Below are 24,515 nucleotides of genomic sequence, written 5' to 3'. Positions count from 1 at the left end.
TCGTTTTTATCTTGAAATTCAAGAGTGAAAAACCCCCATCTACTTGGTCTCCTGAGAGAGAATCTGGTCAGAGAATGCATAAGGGGACTAATGGAGTCAGGTCAGCCCAGATGAGAAAAGGGAGGGAATCAGAGTACATTCTGAGTACCTTCTCCTGACCCAGCCTTTGGTGCAGTCTGAGTTTTTTCTCCATCTTCTCTCTCTACCCTCAGCCCAAGTCTATCTCTGAAATGTCTTCCTTCTAACATCCCTTTCAGGAAGGTGCCTGTCACCTGCCTGTCTCTTGCTGAGCTAGAAGCCTTATCTCTGTGCTACAAACATCATTCTGGGCTGAGCGGTATGTGATTCCTGGTGTGTCTCTCTCTTGGGCACCCCTTGAGAGGAGAAACTGTCTGTATCTGTCTTCTGTATGTGCCCAGCACTCACCCCAGTGCCTGGCACATAGTGAGGACTTAGCAAATGGAAACCATTGTTCATTGTAGTATTTCGGCCCAAACCATTACCCATTTAGCCCATACCCACCCGGCACGGTAGACAGCACAGTGCTTGGCTCATAGAAGGTGCTTGATAGATACTTATTGAGTGAATGAGGAGTTTTTCAGGATCAAGCTGTTATTTAAGTGACCTTGGCTGAGGGGTTGCTTCATGTAAGGACAGACCCTGGGCTTCCCCCACCCTGTCTGGGGCGGGCACAGCAGTGTCTGGAAATCTGAAAACCTCCATTTCTCAAGACAGTGCCCCAGCCTCTGTGCTGATGCCGCCTCACGCCTCCTCTAAATGTGTTTGCGAATCAGGTGGAAGCTAATCCTTATCGGTGGGGAGATTTAAGCTGTTATCTAACAGACTGCTGATGGATTAGCAAGGCTTTCAGATAAAACCTTCATGGGGTTAGAGTTTCATTTTCCCCTCACCCTCGGGGAGAAGAACTGCTGCTTCACTGTTGCCATGGTTTGGGCCCAACAATGAACGAGAGGAGAGGTAGGGGTGGGTGCTGGGCAGCAAGGGTCAAGGGAAAGGCCGGATTCTGGTCCTGGCCCAGCCACCGTTTCCCCAGGAAATTCTGGACGAGACATCGAATCTCTGGGCTTCTCTTTCCTTTGCTTCAAATGGGAGATAACAATACCTACCTGACAGGGGTATTATACACATGAGATGAGAGCAGTGACATGAAAGCCCTTTAAAGAAGATAAAAGTACTTCCCTGTGTGAGACTATTATTTTCCTGCCATGAGAAACAGACGGCAGGGCTGAAGCCAGAGACACAGGACTGTTGGGCGGGACGTTTGATAGGGCTCTTTGGCCTACATTTGCTTAGAGCGTAACAGGGAAGAACCTATCTGACTCTACATTGGAATCTGTGTCTTTTACTTTAATCTTCATAGTCTATCATTTTTGCTACAAGTTAACCACTAAAGGGGTATTGCCAATAGCTACAATTATACATGATGGCCCATCTCTGGGAACCTTGCCTCCCATGCCTGAGCATGAAGCTAAAATACCTTTGTTTAACTCACAGGAAACATCCTGATCAGGCTCACCTGAGAATGAATGCAGGCAACAAGAAATTAATATATGCCCACTGAGGTCTGGCTGGAACCAGGAAATATTTGTGACAGTTTATTGCCTTTTAAACTTTATCTCCTCCCCTACTCCTCTCTGTTTCATAAAAGAAACTAACATCCAAACCCGGGCAAGATGTTTCTTTGAAACACTAGTCCACTATCTTCTTGGTCTGCTGGGTTACCAAATAAGGTGGCTATTCTTTGCTCTAATAACTCATTTCTCAATTTATTGGCTAGTCATGTGGTGAAGAGATGAGCTTGGACTCAGTAACAAGAGGAAACACAAAGTGGGACCTTTGCATTCTATCTGTGGATATTATGGTGAAGAAATGTGCAGCAGGAACTCCTCTGAGGAGTGGAGGACTGAGAGGCTTGACATCCAGACAAGAAAACGTCGTGACCAACAGGCCTGGGAGACTAAAACAAAAGTCCTTTACTTCAAAGGACAGGGACACAGGGGTTTATGTAGGTTTAAATCTCCCCTTTTATTTGATATGCCTCAGTCTTGAGGCAGAGAAGGCAATGGCAACCCACTCCAGTACTCTTGCTCGGAAAATCCCATGGACAGAGGGGCCTGGTAGGCTGCAGTCCATGGGGTCGCTAGGAGTCAGACATGACTGAGCGACTTCACTTTCACTTTTCACTTTCATGCATTGGAGAAGGAAATGGCAACCCACTCTAGTGTTCTTGCCTGGAGAATCCCAGGGACCGGGGAGCCTGGTGGGCTGCCATCTCTGGGGTCGCACAGAGTCGGACACGACTGAAGCGACTTAGCAGCAGCAGCAGTCTTGAGGGGAGCACATTCAGGAAAAGAAAGGTCATAAAGATTTAGATAGAAAGGTTAATCAGAAACTCAGCAGAAATCACTTCAGGGGTAGATCTTCCGCCAGTTTTTTGACCTCTCTGCGCCACAGTTTCCTCACTTGTAAAAGGAGAATAATTATAATACCCACCTCGTTAGGCAGGATCTGAAACCTGTATTTAATGAAAGGTATCTGCCATTTTTATTGTGTCAAGACTTTGAGGATGTCAAGGTTTTAAGGAAAGGGAAGAAGGTCTTTTACAGGGAGGAACAGTAGAAGCAGAATCAAGAAGATGGGAATGAACTGAATATTTGCAGACAAAACAAATGGGGGCCTGGCCTAAGACAAGAGAGGCCATGGTGGGGTGCTACCACTCAGCAAATCTTCCTCAGGCTTCTTGGAGGTGCTGGAGCACCACAGTGAACCACAAAGGCGTGGGAGTCACGGTCAGTTCTGTAGCCCAGCAGGAACCTATGGGGCCTTCGTGGAAAAGATGCTCCCACCTCACCATGTCCACTGCTGGCTTCCTGTATGCAGAAAAACTCTAGCCTCCTAGGCCTTCCCTGAGTTCCAAAGAATACACTCATCAGAAAAGTGAGAAAATGCAGAAAGGAAAACAGTCAAGCAAGACAAAATAACAGTAAGTTAGCCATTAAACAAGGTCAAGGTCCTTTAGTTCCTCCTCTGAAGTCATGTGCTGTGCTTAGTTGCTCAGTCATGTCCAACTCTTTGCAACCCCATGGACTATAACCCGCCAGGCTCCTCTGTCCATGGGGATTCTCCAGACAAGAAGACTGGAGTGGGTTGCCGTGCCCTCCTCCAGGGGATCTTTCCAACCCAGGGATCAAACCCAGGTCTCCAGCATTCTGGGTGGATTCTTTACTGTCTGAGCCACCAGGGAAGCCCAAGAATACTGGAGTGGGCAGCCTATCCCTTCTCCAGGGGAACTTTCCAATACAGGTATCAAACCGGGCTCTCCTGCACTGCAGGTGGATTCTTTACCAGCTGAGCTACCAGGGAAGCCCTCTGCTGAGGCCATATTCTGAGTTCTATCCTTTGAGTTGTTTTTCAGAGACTGAAACTCCTACTAGGTGAGAGAAGTTAACTGTGTGTTGACCACAGCAGCTAGACCCCAGGCTGACTGGAACCAGAAGGTTGATGATGTTAACTCCCATTACCTCACCACCGACTAATCAGAAGAATGTCCACAAGCTGGTCACATACCTCCTAACTCTCCAACTTCACCCTTTCCCTGAAAGCCATTAGGGAGTTTGGGTCTTTTGAGCATGAGCTTTCTGGACTCCTTGCTTCAGTTCAGTTCAGTTGCTCAGTTGTGTCTAACTCTTTGCAACTCCAAGGACTGCAGCATGCCAGGCTTCCCTGTCCATCACCAACTCCTGGAGCTTGCTCAAGCTCATGTCCATTGAGTTGGTGATGCCATCCAATAATCTCATCCTCTGTCGTCCCCTTCTCCTCTTGCCTTCAATCTTTCCCAGCATCAGTGTCTTTTCTAATGAGACAGCTCTTTGCATCAGGTGGCCAAAATACTGCAGTTTCAGCTTCAGCATCTTCAGGACTGATTTCCTTTAGGATTGATTGGTTTGATCTCCTTGAAGTCCACGGGACTCTCAAGAGTCTTCTCCAACACCACAGTTCAAAAGCATCAATTCTTCGGCACTCAGCTTTCTTTATGGTCCAACTTTCACATCCATGCATGACTACTGGAAAAACCATAGCTTTGACCACATGGACCTTTGTCGGTAATGTCTCTGCTTTTTAATATGCTGTCTAGGTTGGTCATAGCTTTTCTTCCAAGGAGCAAGTCTTTTGATTTCATGGCTGCAGTCACCATCTGCAGTGATTTTTGAGCCCCCCAAAATAAAGTCTCTCACTGTTTCCGTTGTTCCCCCATCTATTAGCCATGAAGTGATGAGGCCAAATGCCATGACCTTCGTTTTTAGAATGTTGAGTTTTGAGCCAACTTTTTCACTCTCCTCTTTCACTTTCATCAAGAGGCTTTTTAGTTCCTCTTCACTTTCTGCCATAAGGGTGGTGTCATCTGCATATTGAGGTTATTGACATTTCTCTTGGCAATCCTTCCTTGGTGCCCTGTGATAAATCCTGCACTTTTCTTCATCACAACCTGGTGTCCCTAGACTGGCTTTACTGCACACTGGGGGAGCAGACCCAAGTCTGATTTGGTGACAGTACCGGGATACGACCCTGAAACCAAGCCAACTCTGAGGCTCAGTGAGATCACACCGTATGGGTCATGTGGTAATGCCATGTGTAATTTTGGTAATATTTAAGGGGTAATTTTTAAATTGTACCTAAAACTTATGAATCATGGCTCTTACTCATATCTAGTGCTAGGAATGTATATAAATCATATAATAGTTTAAAGAAAATAATGTGAGTGCTTTATCAGCAAATTTTCAGAAAATTAAAAAAAGCCCTATGTTCTTCTTCCTCCCCCTTTACCAATATACTCACAGCACACACACCCATGCACACATCCACAGGCAGACACCCACATTCTCACACATGGTGAAGGAGTTTGTCCTTCATTCTGCAGGCAGTTACGAGAAGGTGCCTGAAAAGGGGCACGGCATAATGAAAGTGATCTTTAAGAGGATTACTCTGGCTGCACTGTGCAGGCTGGCTTAGAAGACAGAATGAGACAGGCAGATCAGCAAGGCGGCTATTACTATAACTCAAGTTAACCAAATCCAGTGCCTGTCTTTTTCTTATTTTCCTCAATACTGATAATGTAGTGTGGAGTGCAGCAAAGTCTTATCTTACTGAATGTGTGTCTCAGTCCTTGACGCTGTCCAATGCATGCTTCCCACCCCATCTTGATTCCCTACCAGCTGTCCACACCAGCCCTGTCCCCGGAGTCAGTCTACATCCAGGATAACATTGAATCTGGAAGCCCTTCTGATAAAGATCCTCACATTTAAAAACTCAGGAAAAGAGCATACATGGCTGGCAAGGCAGGGGGCATCTGTGGAAGCAACTGATTCCAGTATAATGACAACAGCAATGGTAGTAACCATTTCCTGAAGGCTTACTGTGTGCTTAGCATGACGCTGAGAACTTTGCAGAACTCATCTCATTTAATCCTCACCATAAACCCATGAAATAGCTATCATACCTTCCCCACCCTACATTTGCAGACAAGGCAATTGAAGGCATGACATTCTAAGAGGTGAAGCTGGGCTTTGAACCTGGCATCAGGACACGGGGCACCTGCACTCCAGCCACTGCATATCTTGCTTGCCAGAAGACCCTGTGGGTCCCTGCCCTTCCCTGTGCCTTGGTTCAGAAGCTTCTCACACATGGAGGACAGCTCACTGGGTCTTCTGGAGTCTTGATTTCCTCCTTTTTAAAATGGGGGACAGTGGCCTGGGCAACACATTTTGAACAGTGAATTGTATTTAGCAATTGAAATCAGATGGCTTCCAATAAAGTTGACAGTGGATTAGATGGTCCCTGAATTATTTTCAGCCTGGACATTCTAGGAGCCTTTGTCCTCGTCACTCATTCTAATACTCCCCCTCTCTTAACGTGTCTTTGATCAGCCTAAATCCTCGCTGCATGGGAACTCATCCATTTTTATGTGGAAATTCATCTCTCAGCTACAGAGAGACGTGCATGTGTCTGGGTGGACTAGTGGCTTGAGGGGACATGAGGGATCTAAATGAGCAGATGGAGCTGCTGAAGATTAAAAGCACAATGTGAAGTTGGAGACGGACATGTGACAGGAGAGTGATGCTCGGGCTGAGAGGAAGTGGCACAGCTGGCAGACAGCCACCCTCACTCAGGGACGGGAGCCCAGCTCCGGAACTGGGCTGACCTGGGTGTGGGGTGGCTGGCAGGGCACAGAAGCAGGTGCTGCTCCCGCACTCTGCTGGCACCCAAGGGCCCTCCCTCACCCTTTGCAGGAGCCGAGACCAGAAAGCAGTCAGAAAAATGGGATCGTGGCCTCAGGGCAAATTCAGACCAAAGGCCAGGCTGGCTCCAGGGAGAACCCATTCTTCATTTTGCCTTTTTGAAATTGAGATTAAACTAGAGGTCTTGACAGAATGTCATTCAGCAGGGCTTCAGATCACAGCAGCTCTGGGCTTCACTGGCATGTGGCGGGCAGCGGCGGCAGTGGGAGCTGTCACCTGTGGGTCCCGCTGTGACCCGCGTCTCCTTTCCGGGTGCTCAGTGCCGGGGGCGAGGTGGAAAGAACAACCCATATTCTGATGACTGGGGCACTGGAGGCACAGCCGTTGGAATCAATGGGCTTTCTGGATTTTAAACTGAGGTCAGATAGCAAGTGCCAGGGAGCATCTGTTTGGTAAGGGGGATTTGGGGCATTGATCGCAGCATCCACAGCCCTTTCTGCACAGGGTTCCCAGCCCACGGGGTCCTGCCCATGTAGACACAGCATGGCTCCAGGCCAGGGAAGCCCCGGGCACCTTGTTCCTGGCAAGGAGCATTGTTGAACCTCGGGGAGCCCTATTCAGAACCCCACCCCACCCAGGCCTGGTGCCTTCAGACCTCACTGCCACAGACGAGTCTTGAGGGATCCTCGAGTTTGCCGTCGGGTATAGGAGGGAGGGAAGAGCAGACATAAGAGCCACATAGCTGTTTGCCTGCCTAGAGGTGAGTACATAGGAGGGTGAGCAGATTGCTGAGGGTGGGAGGGGGCAGAAAATAATGGCAATTTCTGGCTTAAAAATAATAGTCCCTCTTAAGAGAATGCCTTCTATTTACCAGTTGCCTGTGCTAGGCCCTGCATATGGGTTAAATCCAAACCCAAGAACACTGTAAGTAGCGACTGTTTCTCCCATTTTACAGAGAGGAAACTGAGGCTTGGAGAACCTAGGTAATTTTTCCATCAGGCCATGTTTAGTAAAAGGAAGTGTGCTTTTTACTCAGAAGGGGTTAAAATCCAGGCTGGGGTCAAATTCTGACTCCCTAACCTACCTGCCAGGTGGTCCTGGGTAAGAAGCACCGATTGTCTTCACATCTTAGTTTCTTTACCCACAAAGTGAGATAATGCCCGCCTCACTGGGTCTTTGTGAGGCTTGCACGGGCTGGATCTTCAGACAGTCGTGACAGTGCCTGCAGCAGACCTCAGGCAGGATTCTCTCTCTGCAGTCTGGCCGGTCACAGGCCCAGGACTAAGAGCCTCTGGCTTTGAGAAAGGGAGTGACCTGTAAATGTTTTCCTCATCTCCATTTACTCTCTCCTCCTCCTGGGCCTTGTGGAACCTGCCTTTTCAAGGCATTCAGAAAATGAGAACTTTTGCTGAAAAAGTCACCTGGCCTCAGGGAGCTTCAGATAGCACTCTGCTCTCAGTACTCCAAGCCAGGAAGCTCTCGTCCTAACAGAGCCTCAGGACACTGCCTGTGATAGCATGTCCTGCTCTTTCCTGTCACTTCTTCTGAAACCTATTAACCTCAGTCTGGCCTTCCTACCTTCTTGCACCGCTGGCATCACCTAGTCTAGGACAGCAGTTCACCACCCAGGGCTTGACACCTCTGCGGTGGCTTCAGGCTGGTTACTAAGCCCCATCTCGGTTGCATCTCCTGCTTTGGCAGGTGGGTCGTTTACCACTAGCGGCGCCTGGGAAGCCCTGTCCCACCTCTTTAGGATGGACAATCCCACTGTCGGTGGAACCAAGACTGCTTTCCCAGAATAAGCCATGATCCTGAAGGTGGTCAGGACGGTGCTCGTGTCTCCTGGCACAAGGAGAGGTGCCCCTCCTTTGACATGTTGATTGTTTCTCCCAGGCTTCCTGGGAGCCCCGCGTGGTAGCGTGAGTAGAGGCGGAGACCAGGGAGGGCTGGCTCCACAGAGATGGAGACTCCAGTGTGTAAACCATTTCTCTCCACCTGTGAGAGGAGGGCTCACCTCAGGTACCGCCAGACATTCCTGCAAAGCAGAGATGACGGCACTTGGCAGCTTCTCCGAAGCAAAGATAATAATATAATTTGACTTTCCCCACTCTGGGGAAAGAGATTACACGGATAATAGCCATTTTCAAGAGCCGGGGAGGAGGAGAGTAGCCAGAGAGAGGGAGGAGGAGGAGGTGCCTGAACTTCAGATCGGAGAAGACAGGTCTGCTGATTAGGGGCACAGGCAGCCTCCTCCATTTTTAAAGCTCCACTGAATTCTCTCCCCAAACAGCAAATTTCGCAGCCTCTAATTTTCTTCTCTGTGCTCTGTTTAGCGGCGAGCCATCTCCCTCTGCGATTCAGGGGCCTCTTGAAGAGTGTTTGTTTGCACAATGGGACTGAATGGGCGAGTCCCAGCCTCTCTAAGGCGGCCTGTCACTTACCGGCCACCCAGGGACAGAGCTAGGGCAGCAGCACTCAGTGCTCCAGTGAGCCTGACCCAGAGTGAGATTCTTGGGGCTACTCATTTCCTTCTAGCCCCCAAAGTGCTAATTATCTCCCGTGGTTCCAGGAGCAAGTTCTTCACTGAAGCCAAGGGCTGTCTCACTGTGTGAAGACCGATTTTGTTTGGGTGCATTGCATCAGATGTCTCAGGAGGAGGATTTCCTTTCCTATGCGGTCCAAAAACGTCTGGTTCTGGACTTCCCTGGTGGTCCAGGGGCCAGGAATTCATTTGCCAAGGATTCAGTGGGTTCAATTCCTGGTCTGGGAAGATTCCACATGATGCAGGGCAACTAAGCCCGTGTGTCACAACTACTTAGGCCCCTGAGGTCAGAGCCTGTGCTCGGCAGTGAGAAGCCACCACAGTGAGAAACCCACACACTCCAACCAAGAGTAGCCCCTGCTCGCCACAACCAGAGAAAGCCCAAAAGCCTGTGCATGGCAACAAGGATCCACCACGGCCAAATAAATAATTTTCTTTTTAAAACGTCCAGTTCTGATTCCTTAAAGGACATGTGCTTACCCTTCCCCAGGTCTTCAAATTTGACTCAACTGACATCATAGTCAACTTCCCCCATCTCAAGAGCCTGGAAATCTCATACATTTGTGTAGCATTTTGCAATTCCTTGTGCCTTTACCTCCAAAACTTCATTTAATCTTCACTGTAACATTGGGGATAGGTTGGACAGGTATTTCTCCAGCTTTTCCAAACGCTGCAACCAGGGCTCAGAGAGGTTAAGGGACCTGTCCAGTCACGCAGCTGCCAGGTAGCAGGGTAAGTAGGAGCACAGACTTTTGGACCTTTGGTCTGGGAGTCCTTGGCATTCGCTATACCATGAAGGTCCTGCCTCTGACCCTGAAAGAGTCAAGTGATGGTACTGCGACGTGGAACAGCAGTGGCACTTCCTGGACTTTTTGCTTCGGGACTTGGGGTCCAGAGGCTACTCGGTCAGTTTCAGAGTGGACTTGGGGCAACTGTAAGGGAGCAGTGCCTTTTGGGGATGGGGGTGGGAAAGCAAGGTGGGTTACAGAAATAGATTACATCTATTACATTACTCTCTGAGAGTTCAGCGCAGAAAGAGATTCCCCCTGCTTTGGCACTTGAAGACAGTTTAAGAGAAGGGCGTGTTACAGCATCCTTGCACGGGGTGGACGAAGGCGCCGGGTGGTGCTTGCAGGAACGATTTCCCTGAACCTTCAAAGAACTCCCTGCCAGGGAGCTTACCACCCACCACTCACCCCACTGAATTAAAGACTTCATGCCACAATGGCAGGCCAGGCTCGAAGAGACTGCTGCCTCGCAGATGTCACTAGGGCTGTGTCTTGGCACTTCAGAGCTGGAAGAGAGAGGTCGAAGTCACTGCTGAAAAACCTGACGGTCCTAGTGCAATGCCAGCAGAAAACAACAAAAGGGGCAGGACAGGCATTAGGCGAAATCTAGTTCCCAACCAGACCCAGCACTTATCAGAGTCTGGGAAGGTCCCACGGCCAATGAAAACCAAGGCGAGCACTCTGAAAAGCCACGTTCCGGTCTGGAGCACATATTCAAAAAGGCTTTATTAGCACAGGAACAACCAGAGTGAATAGTCACAGGCAAAACCCGCACGGACGCCACGTCTCTCAAGAACTCTCCACGTACTTCATGGTAGAGTTGAGAATTTCCATCCCGTGAAGCTCTCTCAGCAGAGCAGCAAACCTGTCATAATCAAAGCACAAAACTCCAGGACATAAATGCCAGGGCACAGACATCTGGTGCCCAGAGGCATCCCCCTGGCTCAGGAAGAATTTGGCTGGGAAGGCGGGACAGGGCAGAAGCTGTTTCCCTGAAGATCAAAGTGGGGAGCCCTCAGGAGGCCCAGGGAACACGGCAACACCCGCGGCGTGAGTGGGGAGCCCCTAGGAGGCCCACAGAACACGGCAGTACCTGCTGTGAGTGGGGAGCCCCCAGGAGGCCCAGGGAACACGGCAATGCCCACTGTACGAGTGGCAGATGTGCCAGAGACCCGCTGGGCCACACTCTCAGGGATTGCCTGGCAGGCTGCCACCGTGAGCCTGTCCTAGTTAATGCGCCTTGCTTTCTGTAGAAGAAAGCTTTCATCCGTTCCTTCCCTTTGAACAATCAGAACTTGGAAGGGCCTTAGGTGTGACCCAGGCCAGCTCCCACATTCTCCAGAGGAGGGATCGGAGGGTGAGGCTGGGTGAGAAGGAAGCGGGCTGGCCACAGCCCCTCCCTGTCCGCGGAAGGCACCCCTAGCAGGCCAGGGCTCCACGCTCAGGCACACGGGCACCTTCCAGGAGCACGAGGACCAGGTGTCCCCGCGCCTCAGATCAGGACAGAGCGGAGTGGGAGCCGAGCTGAGATGGCACGGCCATGCAGAGGCTCCTGGCCTGGCTTATCAGGTGATCTTTATCTGGCTGCCCCCACCCGCCCCCAGCACGCCTGTTTCTCCAGCTCAAGAATGTACCCTATAGGGCACTCTTCCATATGCTTAGGCCCCACATGGGGAAAAAAAAAATGAAGTTAGAGATTTAATTGTTTCTGGAAAAGCAGAGGAGACAGAAAGGCAGGAGAGAGAGGTGGGGATGGTGGGAGGAGAGGGAGGAGGAAAGAGGAGACTGCGGGAGCTGAGCAGAGAGAAGACGATGGCTGCTGGTGCCAGGAAAGACCCCTGTTCCATGCTGTGTCCCCTCGCTGGCTTCAGCCTGAGCGCTCCCCAGTGTCCTGGGCGGGTCGGTGGGGGGACTTCCTGCAGAGAAGGAGCTGGGCTCCTCTTGGCCCTGCGCACCTGGGCTCCGCCGTGCACAGCTTCCCCAGGGCGATGCCCGCGTTCAGCTGCACGGCTGTCTGCTGGGCATCGCTGCCTGCCAGCTTCAGCAAGACGGGCACGATGTCCGTGGACAGCAGGGACGAGGCCGTGCGCGGCACCTCCATGCAGTTCCCCAGGCAGAGGGCGGCGTTACCCACCAGGATCTCATCCTCCGAGTCCAGCAGCTGCATCAGAACCCCGAGCTCTATGGGGCAGAGAACAGGCAGGGAGGCTGGCAGGGGGACGTGGTGGGTGGGCATGGAGAGGGGGCGGTGGAAGGCCGGCTGTGTCACCCGCTTGACGAATCCCTACTGAGCGCTCCTCGGCTCCTGGCCATGTCTCTGAGTGGCCTCAGGAGCCCATAGCCCAGCCGTCCCAGGAATGCTGGCTCGGCCTCAGACAGGTCTATCCTCTCTGCTTCCCGTGCGGAACCTCCCTGTTCCTCTCGACATCCCCTGACTGAGCGTGAGGCCGTGAGCTGGCGCCCTGGACCCACGGGGCCCGGGACAAGGCTCCACAGGGAAGGGTCCTGCTCCCCACTTGGTGGGCCCCCTCAGTTCCCACCCACAAGGGGAACTGCCCTGCCCCCCGACAGCAGCAGTTTGGTGATTAGATCACAGCCGCACTGGACTCCTCGTCGCGCATGGTCACTGAGGTGTTTCCCCCAGGAAGGGAGAGGACCCGTGTTAGGTTGTCTAAGGAGAGTGCTTTGGAAACGATCTTAGTTCCAGCTGTTTCCCAGCTGAGTCTCTAGCATAGGCACGGTGGCCGTGAGCTTCCGAAGGCTAAGTAAAGGCTTTCAGAGCTGGAGGTGAGGTGACAGGGTCCCCAAACACAATGCAGGAGGGCGGGGAGGCATGGCACAGCCTCCTCCATCTCTCCTCCCTCCTCGCCTGCAGCTCCCTCTGCAGCTTCGAGGCTAGATTAACCTCCCAGTTCATGTGGGCTCTGCTTAATGAAACGATCACTTACTTTTATCCAGTCTTACCACTTCTTCTCGCGCTTCCTGATAACTGTTTGTGCAGATGGCAAGTATCTTGACTGCGTAACGTGACGCAGTCTGGCCTCCTGCCTAGATTTCAGAGTGCAATGAGAGCAAGAAATCAATGCTATGGTTGTTCCTGGCCAGAAATGACAGTGAGCAGCTGGGATTATGCTCGTGGCTTCTTAAACTCCTGACAGCGCGCTGCTGACAATATGTGTGCTTCCAGGCAAGGGGGCCTGGTCCCTGCTGGGGTGCAGGGTCACTCACATCCTCTGTAGAAGGATGTGAATGGAGGCCTGTCATGGACACCTGAGGAATTATCTGTGGAAGGCTTTAGGAGTGAGGGGCTGAGAAAAGAATGATGCTGTTGACTGGCAGATCTACCAAGAAGGGAGGCAAAGGCCCTCCCAGGTCATTTCACCATTTGAGAATGAGGGCTGACTTGCTAGGGCTGCCAGGCTGACCGGTCTGCATGGAGAACATCACAAACCTAGGTCATTTTAAGAGGGGATGACTGTCAAATCATAACCCTTAAAATCACCCTATGCAGGGGTCTTTAAAATGCAAGTGTGAGGAAACGCATGCATAAGGCACACACGTGTGAACATGGACTCAGCAGGCTCCGGTGGATATGCAAGAGTTATACAGAGTAAATGATGACCATCATCCACGCGGCAGCTTAAACTCAGACCCACCATCCTGTCCCCTTGATATCACCCCTGCCCCAGCAGTAGCCCCCTCACAGAGCACCCTCCTTGGTGCCACTCAGCCTAGGCGTTTATGAATAAGTCTCCTGTGGGGTCATCAAGCTAACTCAGGTGAGTGAACCTCACTGGGCATATATATTGCAACTGGGACCCAGAGATGCAACCTAGTAACTGATGTCCTGGTTCAGGAGAATCTAGCTAACTCTTGTGTTTCTGTGTGTGCTCAGTCCCTCAGTAGTGTGTGACTCTTTTGACCCCATGGACTGTAGCCTGGAAGGCTCCTCTGTCCATGGGATTTTCCACTGCACTCATATTGCAGAGAAAGTCTGAACATCCTTTTAAAAATCACGTGGGTACTCTGAAGCCTACATATTTCATAAATGGGAGTTACCCCCCAGCCTTTCCAGCAAACTGGAAAGAGCATCGTGAGCAGGAAAACATGAACAGAACCAGGGCCTGAGAAACCTTGTTGACGCCACTCAGACCATCTTTTCTGAAGACAGAGGCCATACATTTTTAAAGTTAAGCTTGAGTGGTAAGCATTTTTATGGATGTGCCTAATGAACAATTATTTGTCCAACAATCTTACATTGCTGGTCAGAGTAGTCTAGGTGAATAGGCAGAAGGGAATCCCCATTCAAAAGGTTAGAAATTAGCAGAGGGGAAATGGCAGGACCTTTGCTGAACAAAGGCCTCCTCGATACTGTTCCCCAAATAAAAGATGACACTCCTGGAAATTCCGGGGGTTGGAACTAATGAAGTTATTTTACCTTCAAGAATTTAATCATCTTCTTCACCACTCCTGCTCTGAGGGCCTCCTCAACAATTTTCAGAGAGGAAGAAAGGGTACGGCTGAGGACGCCAGCAGCTCTCTGAGTGAAGCAGAAAGGAAAGGGCGCTTAAACGTTCCCACGGGCAGACGGGCACGAAAAGGGTAGGGCATTAAGGGGTGCAAACTACTACGTACAAAATAAATAAGCTGCAAGCTTACACTGCATACTACAGGGAATATAGCCACTATTTTATCATAACCATAAATGGAGCATCACCTTTAAAAACTGTGAGTCACTATGCCATACACCTGAAAGTTATATAAAATTGTATACCAACTAGCCAACGGGAATTTGCTGTACAGCTCAGGAGGCTCAAACAGGAGATCTGTATCAACCTAGAGGGGTGGGATGGGGAGGGAGACGGGAGGGAGGTTCAAGAGGGAGGGGATATATGTATACCTATGGCTGACTCGTGTTGAGGTTTGACAAAAAACAACAAAATTCCGTAAAGCAATTATCCTTCAATAAAAATAAATTAAAAAGAAAAAAAAATTGTATATCAACTATACCTCAATAAAATTTTTTTTTTCTTAAAATGCTGGTGACGTTTTAAAGTTAACAAGTAGTTTGGTGAGGCAAGAATCATTAGTGTTAGATGGAAAACATGTACCTTGATTTTAAAAATACAGTGGTTGAGTAATTGATAGCAAGTACTGATGTTTACAGTAAAGCTACTGGGTAGCCGATTCAAATTGAAGGGCTGCCAACACGGCCCCTGGGCGCACAGAGGCTCAGCCCATTCCAGCTTCACAAAGGACCGGCATTCACCCCTCAGCAAGAAAGTCCTGCCCTGTATTCCTGTGGGGCTCTGATACCAGCAGGACCTTTCTTACACGGTAGACTTCCTGGATTGATCCTCTGGGACTTTTATCTTTCCTGAATATTTTTATTCTAATTTCTGGGAGACGTTATTGATTTTTATTTTCCAGTTCTGAATTTTTTAAATAGCAAGTTGTTACTGTTTTATGGACGTAACACCATTTTGAATCTTTCTGAAGATACAAATGATAGCTATTAGCTTTTTCCTCTCTTTCCTACATCATCTCTCTTTTTTTTTCTGGACTCAAATTTTCTGCTTTCTCTGCTTTGTCTATTTACTTGTATGGCTTTCCTGAAATGCCTTGCGACTCTCAGCTTGCAAGTCACATTTATGAGAAAAAGAGTATGTCTGGGTATGTTGTGTTTATGGGGAGTCTGACCACTCCCAGGTGGGGAGGTGGCATTCTCAACTACTAGAAAGTAAGCATTTTTTTCTCTGGTCTTTCAATTCCTTAAGGAAAAAAAAAGCTCATATTTTACACTTGAGGAATAGATGCCTGGCTACCAAATGTAGCCCCCTCATCTCCTGCTTCTGTCTTCTGCTTATGTAGCTGGCAGTTGGAATTCTGTCTTCTCCATAGAACTGCAACACACACTGGCCACCTGCCTGCTGTGTTCCCCTCGTCTGCCCTCTGCACGAAGGCGTCTTCAGTGCCACCTCATTAATCATCAGTCTTGCAGCTGTTCTCCATCATCCAGAAACTGGCTATAATAACTTACCCATCAGTGAGATAACTTACCCACTAGGCCCAGCAGTCAGAAGACCCCAAGTCCCCAAGAATAGCGATGCTTACCCCATGATTTTTGGGGTCATGCAACTTTTCTAAGGATCTGATGAAAACTGTGGTGTGCCCCTCGAGCCCATGAAAATGCACAGACATGCAGAATTTCCTATACACTTGCTGGGGGTCTCAGGGAACCTGAAGATCCACCACCTCTTCCTGGAGCCCAGGTTAAACACTTTGCCCTGTAAGTCTGGATTGACTGCAGGGAACTTGTCAGCTTGCTGGTCACACAGAGGATTCGCTGGACCTACTCAGAACCTTTTCACAACCCTTGAAGCAGTCCCCAGGCTGTGACCCTTGAAGGGCTGGTTTCCCAGATCTGCCCTGGATGTGACTCTAACTGTTTCTCCATGTTTAGAGACTAATAGGCAGACCTAATAGGCAGAAATGTTGGGGCGATTCCTCATGTGAGTGAAGAACACATCCCACAATGATGGCAAACAGCCTCTTGAATCATCTCACCACTCTCCTCCTGATACACTGTGCTAGACACAGGCCTTAGTTCTCTTATCCAAATGTCAGAAACAGAAGCAAGAAAGCCATTCCAGCACTTATCTCCAAGGCAGCTAAAACCATTGTGTACAAACTCCTCCAGAATCACTGCGTTTAAAATATGTGCCCGGAGAACAGATTTTAAATAAAATCATTTGGCCTGTCCAAGTCACATAAGGATGGTTTGATATGGGACAAATCAGATATGACCTGGTGTCAGGTGTTAAGCTCCACACCTTCAAGAAAAAGGATCCTTAACTGGAGTTCCTAGATTCCAGGGCATCCACAGATGGGCACTGTGGGGGGGCGGGGTCACCAAATCCCCTGAACCTGTAGGCAAATTCAGTATTTCTGTGCTTATGGGCATCGTTTTGAGGAGTATGTCTGCCCAATGCCTCAGAGAGCAGAAGAAGCTCAAAGGCGTGGTGACTGCAGAACAGAACAAAACAGAACAGCAAAGGAAGCGGTTTCTGGATTTCCCTGGGGGCAGCTTACTGTGAGGATTCCTCCATCCTGGCTGTTCAGCAGAGACAGGCATTTCTTGCTCACCTCCATGGCCCAAACCTACAACAGGGAGCGCGAGAAGGAGCTTGCCTGTCCCAGCCACGGTGATCTGCAGATTCCTTCTGGGCGCTCACACAGAACCAACCACTCCCCACTCCCTCCTTGCCACCGCCAGGTCAGTCCCCATTTCCTTCACAACATCTGTGATTGCTCTCATTTCTTTCCCACGTTCATCTTCCCCAACTACGAGGGCCACATCGTATTTGACTGTGTAAATGCGGAACTTAGCACCGTGCACAGCGCCCTGGACACTCAGCTGGTTTGCAGAATGAGTAACTTACAGAGTGACTCATCCATCCCTCAGCAGAGCAGGGGTGGAACCTCCGCCCAGCGTTCCCCATTCCCACCGCCAGGGTTTGAGTCCCCTGCTTCTAGCCTCTTCATGGCAACGAGAGCAGTTCTATGCAACAGAACGTGTTAAGGTACGGAGAAAAGAATCCAGTACCTCGGAGACAAAGGGGGACTGAAGACACAAGTTCATCACGAGTCCCAGGAGGGCATACATGACGTCTCTGAACAGGTCCGCATCCTCCTCACACTTGGCCTTGGGAAACAAAACAAGGTGATCATGTGACCTTCTTGCAGCTGTCATGGTCACCTGTTCCCCCTGGTGATGGTCCCAGATCTCTCACACTCCTTAAATGGCCAGAGTCATGAACTGAAGCGATGCAGGAAAATCAGAGACCGATTTATAGCACACAGTGTCTGGCGCCTCTGCTGTGGGGCTCTGGCCCTGGGTTCAAACTGAAGAGGGAGCTACTGAAATGGGTGCTCAAGCCAGCTTCACAGAGAACCCTCCAGACATCTCCGGGGTGGAGGAGACTTGATCTGGAGAATTCTTTAAGGCCAGCTGTCCATCAAATCTAGGGTTATAGACGGGGTAAGCCACTGGCCCCTGTACCCTCAAACAGAATTTTTAGAAAAGTCAGATAATTAAGAAGAAGCCCATGGCCCCAAAGCAGGTAGAAGACTAGCTCTGAACAGAAAAGCTGAAATACCATGAGGCCCAAGCAGGCAGCCCCAAAGTCTTCAGAGGCAGACATCTGTCTTTGGGTGGCGGCCTCAGCGCTGAAGTTCCCCATGATGGCAAGACACTGGCAGAGAGCTGATATGTTGGTGACCTTGGGATCTCTCTTCTGAAAGGGAAGGAAGAGAAAGCAAATCTGCAGAGAGCAGAGGAATAATGCCGGAATCATCTCCACGCGTGTCCTTCACTCTCCAAAATGTCTGGGAACCAGAAGGCCTGATGTCACATGGGGATGTCAGTGGGGTCACGCTGGCAGAAAGGAAGGAGGCACACAGAGGGACAGACCCCAAAGCACCTTGGCCTGGTTCCAGTCACTCCGCCAACCAGCTGGGGGCACTGGGGCAAGTCCTGTCTCTTCTCAGAGCTTCCATATCCACATGTGTGAAATACCAGGGTGCTCATGCACCCTCCAAGGACCCCTGAGGATTCTATGGGTCCCTGGGGACAGGTCCGTCACAGCACACTCTTCTGAAGGACTCCCCCACTCCCCCCAACACTTGCACCTTTCTCCCTCATTGACTCCAACCACCACACCTGCTCTCCTGATCAGGACGACAATTCAGGGGACAGGGTTGCATGTGGTACTTATGACACTGGCGACCTGATGCAAAGAGCCAACTCACTGGAAAAGACTGATGATGGGAAAGACTGAAGGCAGGAGGAGAAGGGGGTGGCAGAGGATGAGATGGTTGGATGGCATCACCAACTCAATGGACACGAGTTTGAGCAAGCTCCAGGAGTTGGTGATGGACAGGGAAGCCTGGCGTGCTGCAGTCCATCGCAAAGAGTCAGACACGACTGAGTGGCTGAACCACAACAGCAACAACAGTTTATCACAGGACTTGGGTCAGAAGGGGACTGGTGGAGACTGACCAACTTTCCGCCTTCACCGCCTGCAGCCTTCCTCCCTTGCAACCAGACCTGCCCATGAACCTTCTCCACCTGCCCGCACAGCAACTGTTCCAATAACCAAGACTTGTGTAAATTCCAACTGTGAATAAATGATCAATCAACCCGAGAGGCAAAGGGAGTTCTAGGAGGCAAACCCCTGTTGAAACAGCCCTGCGCATGCTCCCGAGAGGATCTGTCGCAGGTGACCAGACAAGGGTTGGCTCACCAGCACGGCCGTCAGCACTGGAAGGACGTCTGGAAGGCTGGCCTGGAACCAGACTTGAAATCTGTCAAGAGAACATCAGCCATGACTTATTTCTACACCGTGCAAAGTGAAACATAAGTGCAGTGTCTCAGGTAGTGGAATCGACAGTCCAGCTGTGGGCCCCTGTCATTTGCTCCTGCATGAAGGAGTCATTTGGAAGCAGAAAAGGTCATCACTGGGTAGGTCATGTGGCTTTACTCTACTTCTAAGCCTGGAGACTGGCCTTTGATGTGAAACAACACATCTCAGAGGTCGGCTCTCTTCTGCAGAAGCTGCTGGAATCCTGAGGTTTCTGCAAATTGACTTCGCACCACCCCTGCCCTCCCCTTGCTCTGAGTTACATGGTGTAAGCACATTTACATGTCACAGCTGCCAGGACGGCCCCATGGCATGTACGCCTCCACCTGATATTCGGGCTAGTACTGTCCCCAGCCCCTGCCAATGGCCAGCTACCTGCTTGAGGAGCTCTCTCTATATATAACCATTTCTAGGTAAGATGCCCTAATGTTGGCGAGGAAATTAAAAACAAAACAAGAGGCATTAAAAAAAATAAAATGAAAAGTTATGAAAATCTAAGATCTTTACTGTCTTCTCCAGCATCAGCTAAAGAAAAAACAAACAAACAAAAAAGGCAGGAGGCTGACTACTCATTATGCCCCTGGCATCCCAGGAGGGCTCCCGTGTTCCCATGTTTCTCCTCCCTCCCCATCCCTTTCTCTTTTTCCTCCCTCCTCCTTCTCTTTCCTATTTATTCAACACACGTCCGCCAGGCAGTTCCTATTAGGCACTGATTAGGGGAAGAAGCTTCACCAGCACCCAATAATAGTAGGTTTGCTTACTATGAGACGTGCTGTTCTAAGTACATGACGGCTTCCAAACCTGTTGAGGGCCGGGTTCCCCTGCATGCAGAGGGATTGGGGCGAAGTGGTGACCACAGCCCTTGGGGACATCAGTTCTCCTACGCAGTGAATCCTCAGTTGGCCCAACCTCCTGCGTTGCTGCACATTTTAGAAGATCAGACGGTGCAGCAGAGGCTGAAGAAGAGATGTCAATTTCTGGAAGAAAAATTACCTTTCTTGCAGAGCCAAGTCTGTGAGCAGTCCCATGGCTGAGTTGGCCTTTTTATCTGAGAAGTCAAGGAATGACACCAGAGCTTCCAACAACCTGCAAACATACGTAACACCTTCAGGGTGGGCTGACCTCCAGCTCACAGCACCCCCAACGAGAGGGCCTGGTGTGGAGACCAGGGAGGAGTGAGCACCTGAGCGAAGTGAGCTGAGAGGGCTGCTCATGCCCCCAGGAAGCCCAGCCCCTTGCCCACCCCAGCAAGGCAGGTACTCTGCCATGAGAACGGTTTACCACTTAATGTGCGGTTCCAGGGGGGTGAACAGTTTTAACCTGCGTTCACTGATCATCAGACGCTGACTTGGAAGGCCTCTGGTGCCTCTACCGTGTGACTCTGGCACGGCCAAGCTGAATCATACAGATGACATCTAAATGGCACGCTTACTAACGTGCTGATGACTAAGTGGGAGGCCCCCTAATGAAGCAGGGGATGGATTAAAGATTTAACAAGATTTTGACAGGTTGCTGAATACATGAGATGAAATTTCAGAGAGTTAAAGTCCTTCACTGAGAGCTGGAAAATCTGTTTAAGTAACAGAAATGGGAGACCTGGTTGATAACTGACTCATGTGAAAAAGACTTAAGATTTTTAGCCAACTGCAAACCCAGGATATGAGCAAACAGTCTGGTGCGGCTGCCACAAAACGTAATGGGGTATCAGGCTGCCTTAAGGGCTGACCAGCACCAGGACGATGGGAGTAGAAGTCACGTGTCCATCCGGCAAGCCCATACCGAGCATCTACAGCGTGCCGAGTGCTGTGCTTGGCCGGGACACTGTGCTGAGCACCTGGCCTCCTACGGTGACATGTGTCAGGTGATAGGATACAACAGGCACATATCAAGTGGGCACGGAGCCCACCTAGCAAGAGCTGCGGGAGGATGGAGATGAGGCGGACATTCCCGCCTCACTTGAAAGTGGAGCATTGGCTACTTGTCCCTTTGTCCAGGCAGTCAACAGCACTCACTGGCACTGACTGTGTGCCAAGTGGAAAAAGACAAGGTCCCAGCTCCAAGGAGCTTGCAGGCCCGCATCAGGCATGTAGGGACAGGAGAGGCAGAGGGCACAGCAGTCAGAGATGACGAGGTGTGAAACGGCAGAGACACACTTGGGGACTGCTAGTGGGTCCTCACAGCTAGTGTGTAGGGTGTCCTGCTAGTGGACAGGGAGCAGCCAGCCTGGGTCACGATGGACTGTCTACGGCCTTCTGGAATGTCTGTACTTCCCTGGGCGTCCTGAGTCCCAAGTGTGGTGCGGGTGTATGGTGGGGTAGGGTGGGCTGCAGGCTCTTGAGCCTCTCTCAGTTTCTGAGTGAGAGGAAGTTCCAGGAAGTTGCATTTTATAATTTTATTTATTTATTTGGCTGTGCTGGGTTGTCATTGCTGTGTGGACTTTTCTCTAGTTGTGGTTCAAGGGCTCCTCACCACAGCGGCTTCTCTCATTGCAGAGCATGGGCTCTAGGGCGTGTGGGTTCCGTAGCTGCAGCTCCTGGGCTCGAGAGCACAGGCTCAGTAGTCGTGGCACACGCCTAGCTGCTCTACGCATGTGGGATCTTCATGGACCAGACATCAAACCGTGTCTCCTGCTTTGGCAGGTGGATTCTTTACCACTGAGCTACCAGGGAAGCCCCAAAGCTGCATTTAAATAAAGTCCCCAGGTGATTCCTAGACACTCTATTTCTCAGAAGTTCAAGAACTAGTCTAGGAGGCAGTATAAAGTCCTTTCAGCATTTTAAGTAGGAAAATAACCGGACAGATGTGCATTTGGGACAAATCCCTTTGGTGGTGCAGCAGAGGTGGATTAGAGCAGGTGGCACAGGAGGCAGGGAATCCAGTGGGGGAGAGCTGGGACTGTTCAGACAATCAAGGTCAAGGGATGATCTGGGATGGGGCAGAGTAAGACGTACAGTCGAGAAGACGAGGCCTCATGATGACCTAGAGGGAATGCCTGAGACACTGCAGGAGGGAGACGGGAAGGGCGTCCACGAGATGCTGAGGAAGTAGGACTGACAAGTACCATCTCCTGAGGGGTGTGGGGAGGGAGCCATCCAGGGAGCTCCCAGGATTCTGGCCTAGGCAGCAGGGCAGATGAAAATGCCATATTCGAAGACAGAAGTTCAGCTAGGGGGTGTGGGTTTGAAGAACTACTTTTGAAATACTAAGTTTATGATAAAATTACTAAGCTTATGATAAAATTACTAAGCTTATGGTAAAATTACTAAGCTTATGGTAAAATTACTAGGTTTATAATACTTGGGATGTTGTGATGGAGGTGCCCAGTGAAGAGGGATGCTTCCTTCTAACATCTGAGAAAGAGACTTAGATGTGATAACTGGGGCCATGGACGAGAAGAGATAGGATGTTTGAGTCCCTGACCAGGAAAGATGACAGCATAAAGGGGGCTCGCCAAGGGAGCCAAGAAGGAATAGGGTAGGAGGAGGGCCAGAAAGAATGCTATCATTACGAGCAGATGCCATGAGGCTACAATGGGAGATAAAGAAAGAAAAGAGCCCATCATATTGGGTTCTTATGTTCAGGAGCATGGCTTCCAGTCACCCACATGTATGGTACTGGGTTTATTTAGCAGCTTGTTCTGGGAGGGATCTGGAAGCCAAACCACCTGAGGAATGGTTGAGGAAACACGGATGCGTGGGGCCGGAAAATGTCAGTGTCTTTGGACACATCAAACAGTGGACAGAGGGAGAGTGGATACAACCCGTAGGGCTTCGACAGACAGAACCGAGGCCTCAGTACAGAAGGCAGACCTGCCCTGAGGTGGTGGGGGAGGCAGCTTGTGTTTGGTGTAAGGAGATCATCTTATATCAATCAGAACTGTTCCGGAACAGAGCACGCTCCTCTCCTTAACTGGGGAGAGACCCCTACCCTATAAGCTGCTGTGGCGCCCATTCCAGTCAAATGGAGAAGAAAATGCAAATGCTGGAATCTTCCCTGCAGCGCCTTACACACAGGACTTTTGGGAAACCCCAGAGGGGACAGTGTGCTGGGTGGGGCTGGACTGGATTGCTGCTACGGTCCCTCCACACTGGGGGTTCTGCAAAACCCCAACTTCCTCAGGAGACCATCCAGTGTTCCTGCTGTCAGAAATCATTTATTTCCCTCAGCTCAGATTCTTCCCTCACCAAAGCAAACCTGTTTTCTGTAGTCTTGCGATGAATACTAACTAACCTGAGTGGTACAGAAGAAGAGCTGGGGGTTTAAGATTCTCTGGGTTTTGTACTTGGAAACATAAATGAGATAAAAGGCACACCCTAACTGGACACAGATGACAGGCGTGTCCTTTTTTGGCAGATGTTCTGCTCTGCTGACCTGCAGCTGATGGACAAAGTAGAGGGACCATAGGTCAGAAAATGGTCTAAATAACCAATAAGTGCGCTTTCCCCTTAGTTTAGGACCCTGAGCAATAGACCCAGAAGATAGAAAGTGAGCAAAAGTCATTATTGAGTCCAAACCACATGTCAGGCGTGATACTAGTTGCTTTCTTTGATGTGGCAGATGCTGTGTGCTGGTGAACCAGACATCCCGTTACCCTCCTTCTGTCCTGCCTGCCTCTGCCTCAGAAGCTGGGACCATTTGCCCTCCAGGGTGGCATGTGACACAGTTCTGACCAAAGAGAAACAAAAGCAGCAGCTCCTCTTGATAAAAGGGACAGACCCAGTTGGTGCTAATCTGTCTTAAAGAGGGATGTGATGCTTGGAGTTGCAGCAGCCTTATGTGACCATGAGGGAAAGGTCAAGAGAGGGACAGAGACCTTGAGCCTGCCATCATTAAGCCACCATCAGCTATTACTATCTTTAGTCTTTTGGTTTACAGAAAAACAAGATGAGTTCTCTGGGTTAAGTCAAGAGACGAATCTGTCAAATGTGGCAGAAAAAAGTTTACCTGGCATATAGGCATCATCTCTCTGACGTTTCACCATAAATCTCTGATACAGATGAGATACCAGGCGCATCAGGGCTTAGCAGTTTCCTGGGTCACACCAGCAGAAAGAGACACGTGGAAGGCTGAGGCTCCTGACTGCTGCAATCTAAGCCCCAGCACTTTTCACAAAGGGACACTGGCCTTCACTTTGCTGCTGCCACGCACACTTGTCCCTTCACCTTCTCATACGGGGAGGAATGCGAGGGTCATGGGACCTGGCCTGTTTCAAACTATCTCATTTCAGAGAACACGTTCTACCTCGTTCCAGTTTACCTGGAGATAGATATTAACAAGAAGACTGGGCACAGGAGTGATAAACGGAGGTTTCTTCGTCTAAAGCAAGTAGGCTGTACTGCACAAGATGATGACAAACGCCAAGACACTGGAAAAATTCAAATGAAACTCAAGCAATTCAAAAACAAGCTTGGGCGGGGAGTGGGGAAAGCTTATGATAACTGTGGCTGTATTTAAAGAGACTAAAACCAAACGAAAAAAACATATGATGAAGGTACGGAGGAAATGA

The 24,515-nt window shown here is 50.0% G+C and overlaps 1 protein-coding gene across 5 annotated transcripts in view; it reads right to left on the bottom strand.

Annotated features, from left to right (window-relative positions):
• Positions 1-10,294: 10,294 nt before the first annotated feature.
• Positions 10,295-24,515, bottom strand: part of TTC12 (tetratricopeptide repeat domain 12) — a 46,784-nt gene continuing 32,563 nt past the window's right edge. For all 5 annotated transcript variants that reach the window (XM_019975744.2, XM_070803445.1, XM_070803447.1 and 2 more), the window contains 9 exons: positions 20,003-20,095; positions 18,893-18,953; positions 17,747-17,884; positions 17,194-17,292; positions 16,680-16,748; positions 14,026-14,127; positions 12,536-12,635; positions 11,543-11,768; positions 10,295-10,452 (listed from right to left, as the gene is read on the bottom strand). In XM_019975744.2, the coding sequence (XP_019831303.2) occupies positions 10,377-10,452; positions 11,543-11,768; positions 12,536-12,635; positions 14,026-14,127; positions 16,680-16,748; positions 17,194-17,292; positions 17,747-17,884; positions 18,893-18,953; positions 20,003-20,095 (964 nt within the window). In that variant the 3' untranslated portion in view covers positions 10,295-10,376. The remainder of the gene's footprint in view (positions 10,453-11,542; positions 11,769-12,535; positions 12,636-14,025; positions 14,128-16,679; positions 16,749-17,193; positions 17,293-17,746; positions 17,885-18,892; positions 18,954-20,002; positions 20,096-24,515) is intronic.

The sequence above is a fragment of the Bos indicus genome, chromosome 15 (genome assembly GCF_029378745.1).
Source record: "Bos indicus isolate NIAB-ARS_2022 breed Sahiwal x Tharparkar chromosome 15, NIAB-ARS_B.indTharparkar_mat_pri_1.0, whole genome shotgun sequence".
In the NCBI taxonomy this organism is placed as follows: domain Eukaryota; kingdom Metazoa; phylum Chordata; class Mammalia; order Artiodactyla; family Bovidae; genus Bos; species Bos indicus.
Note: the sequence above shows the minus strand (reverse complement) of the source record. Positions and strands in the feature narration are given on the sequence as shown.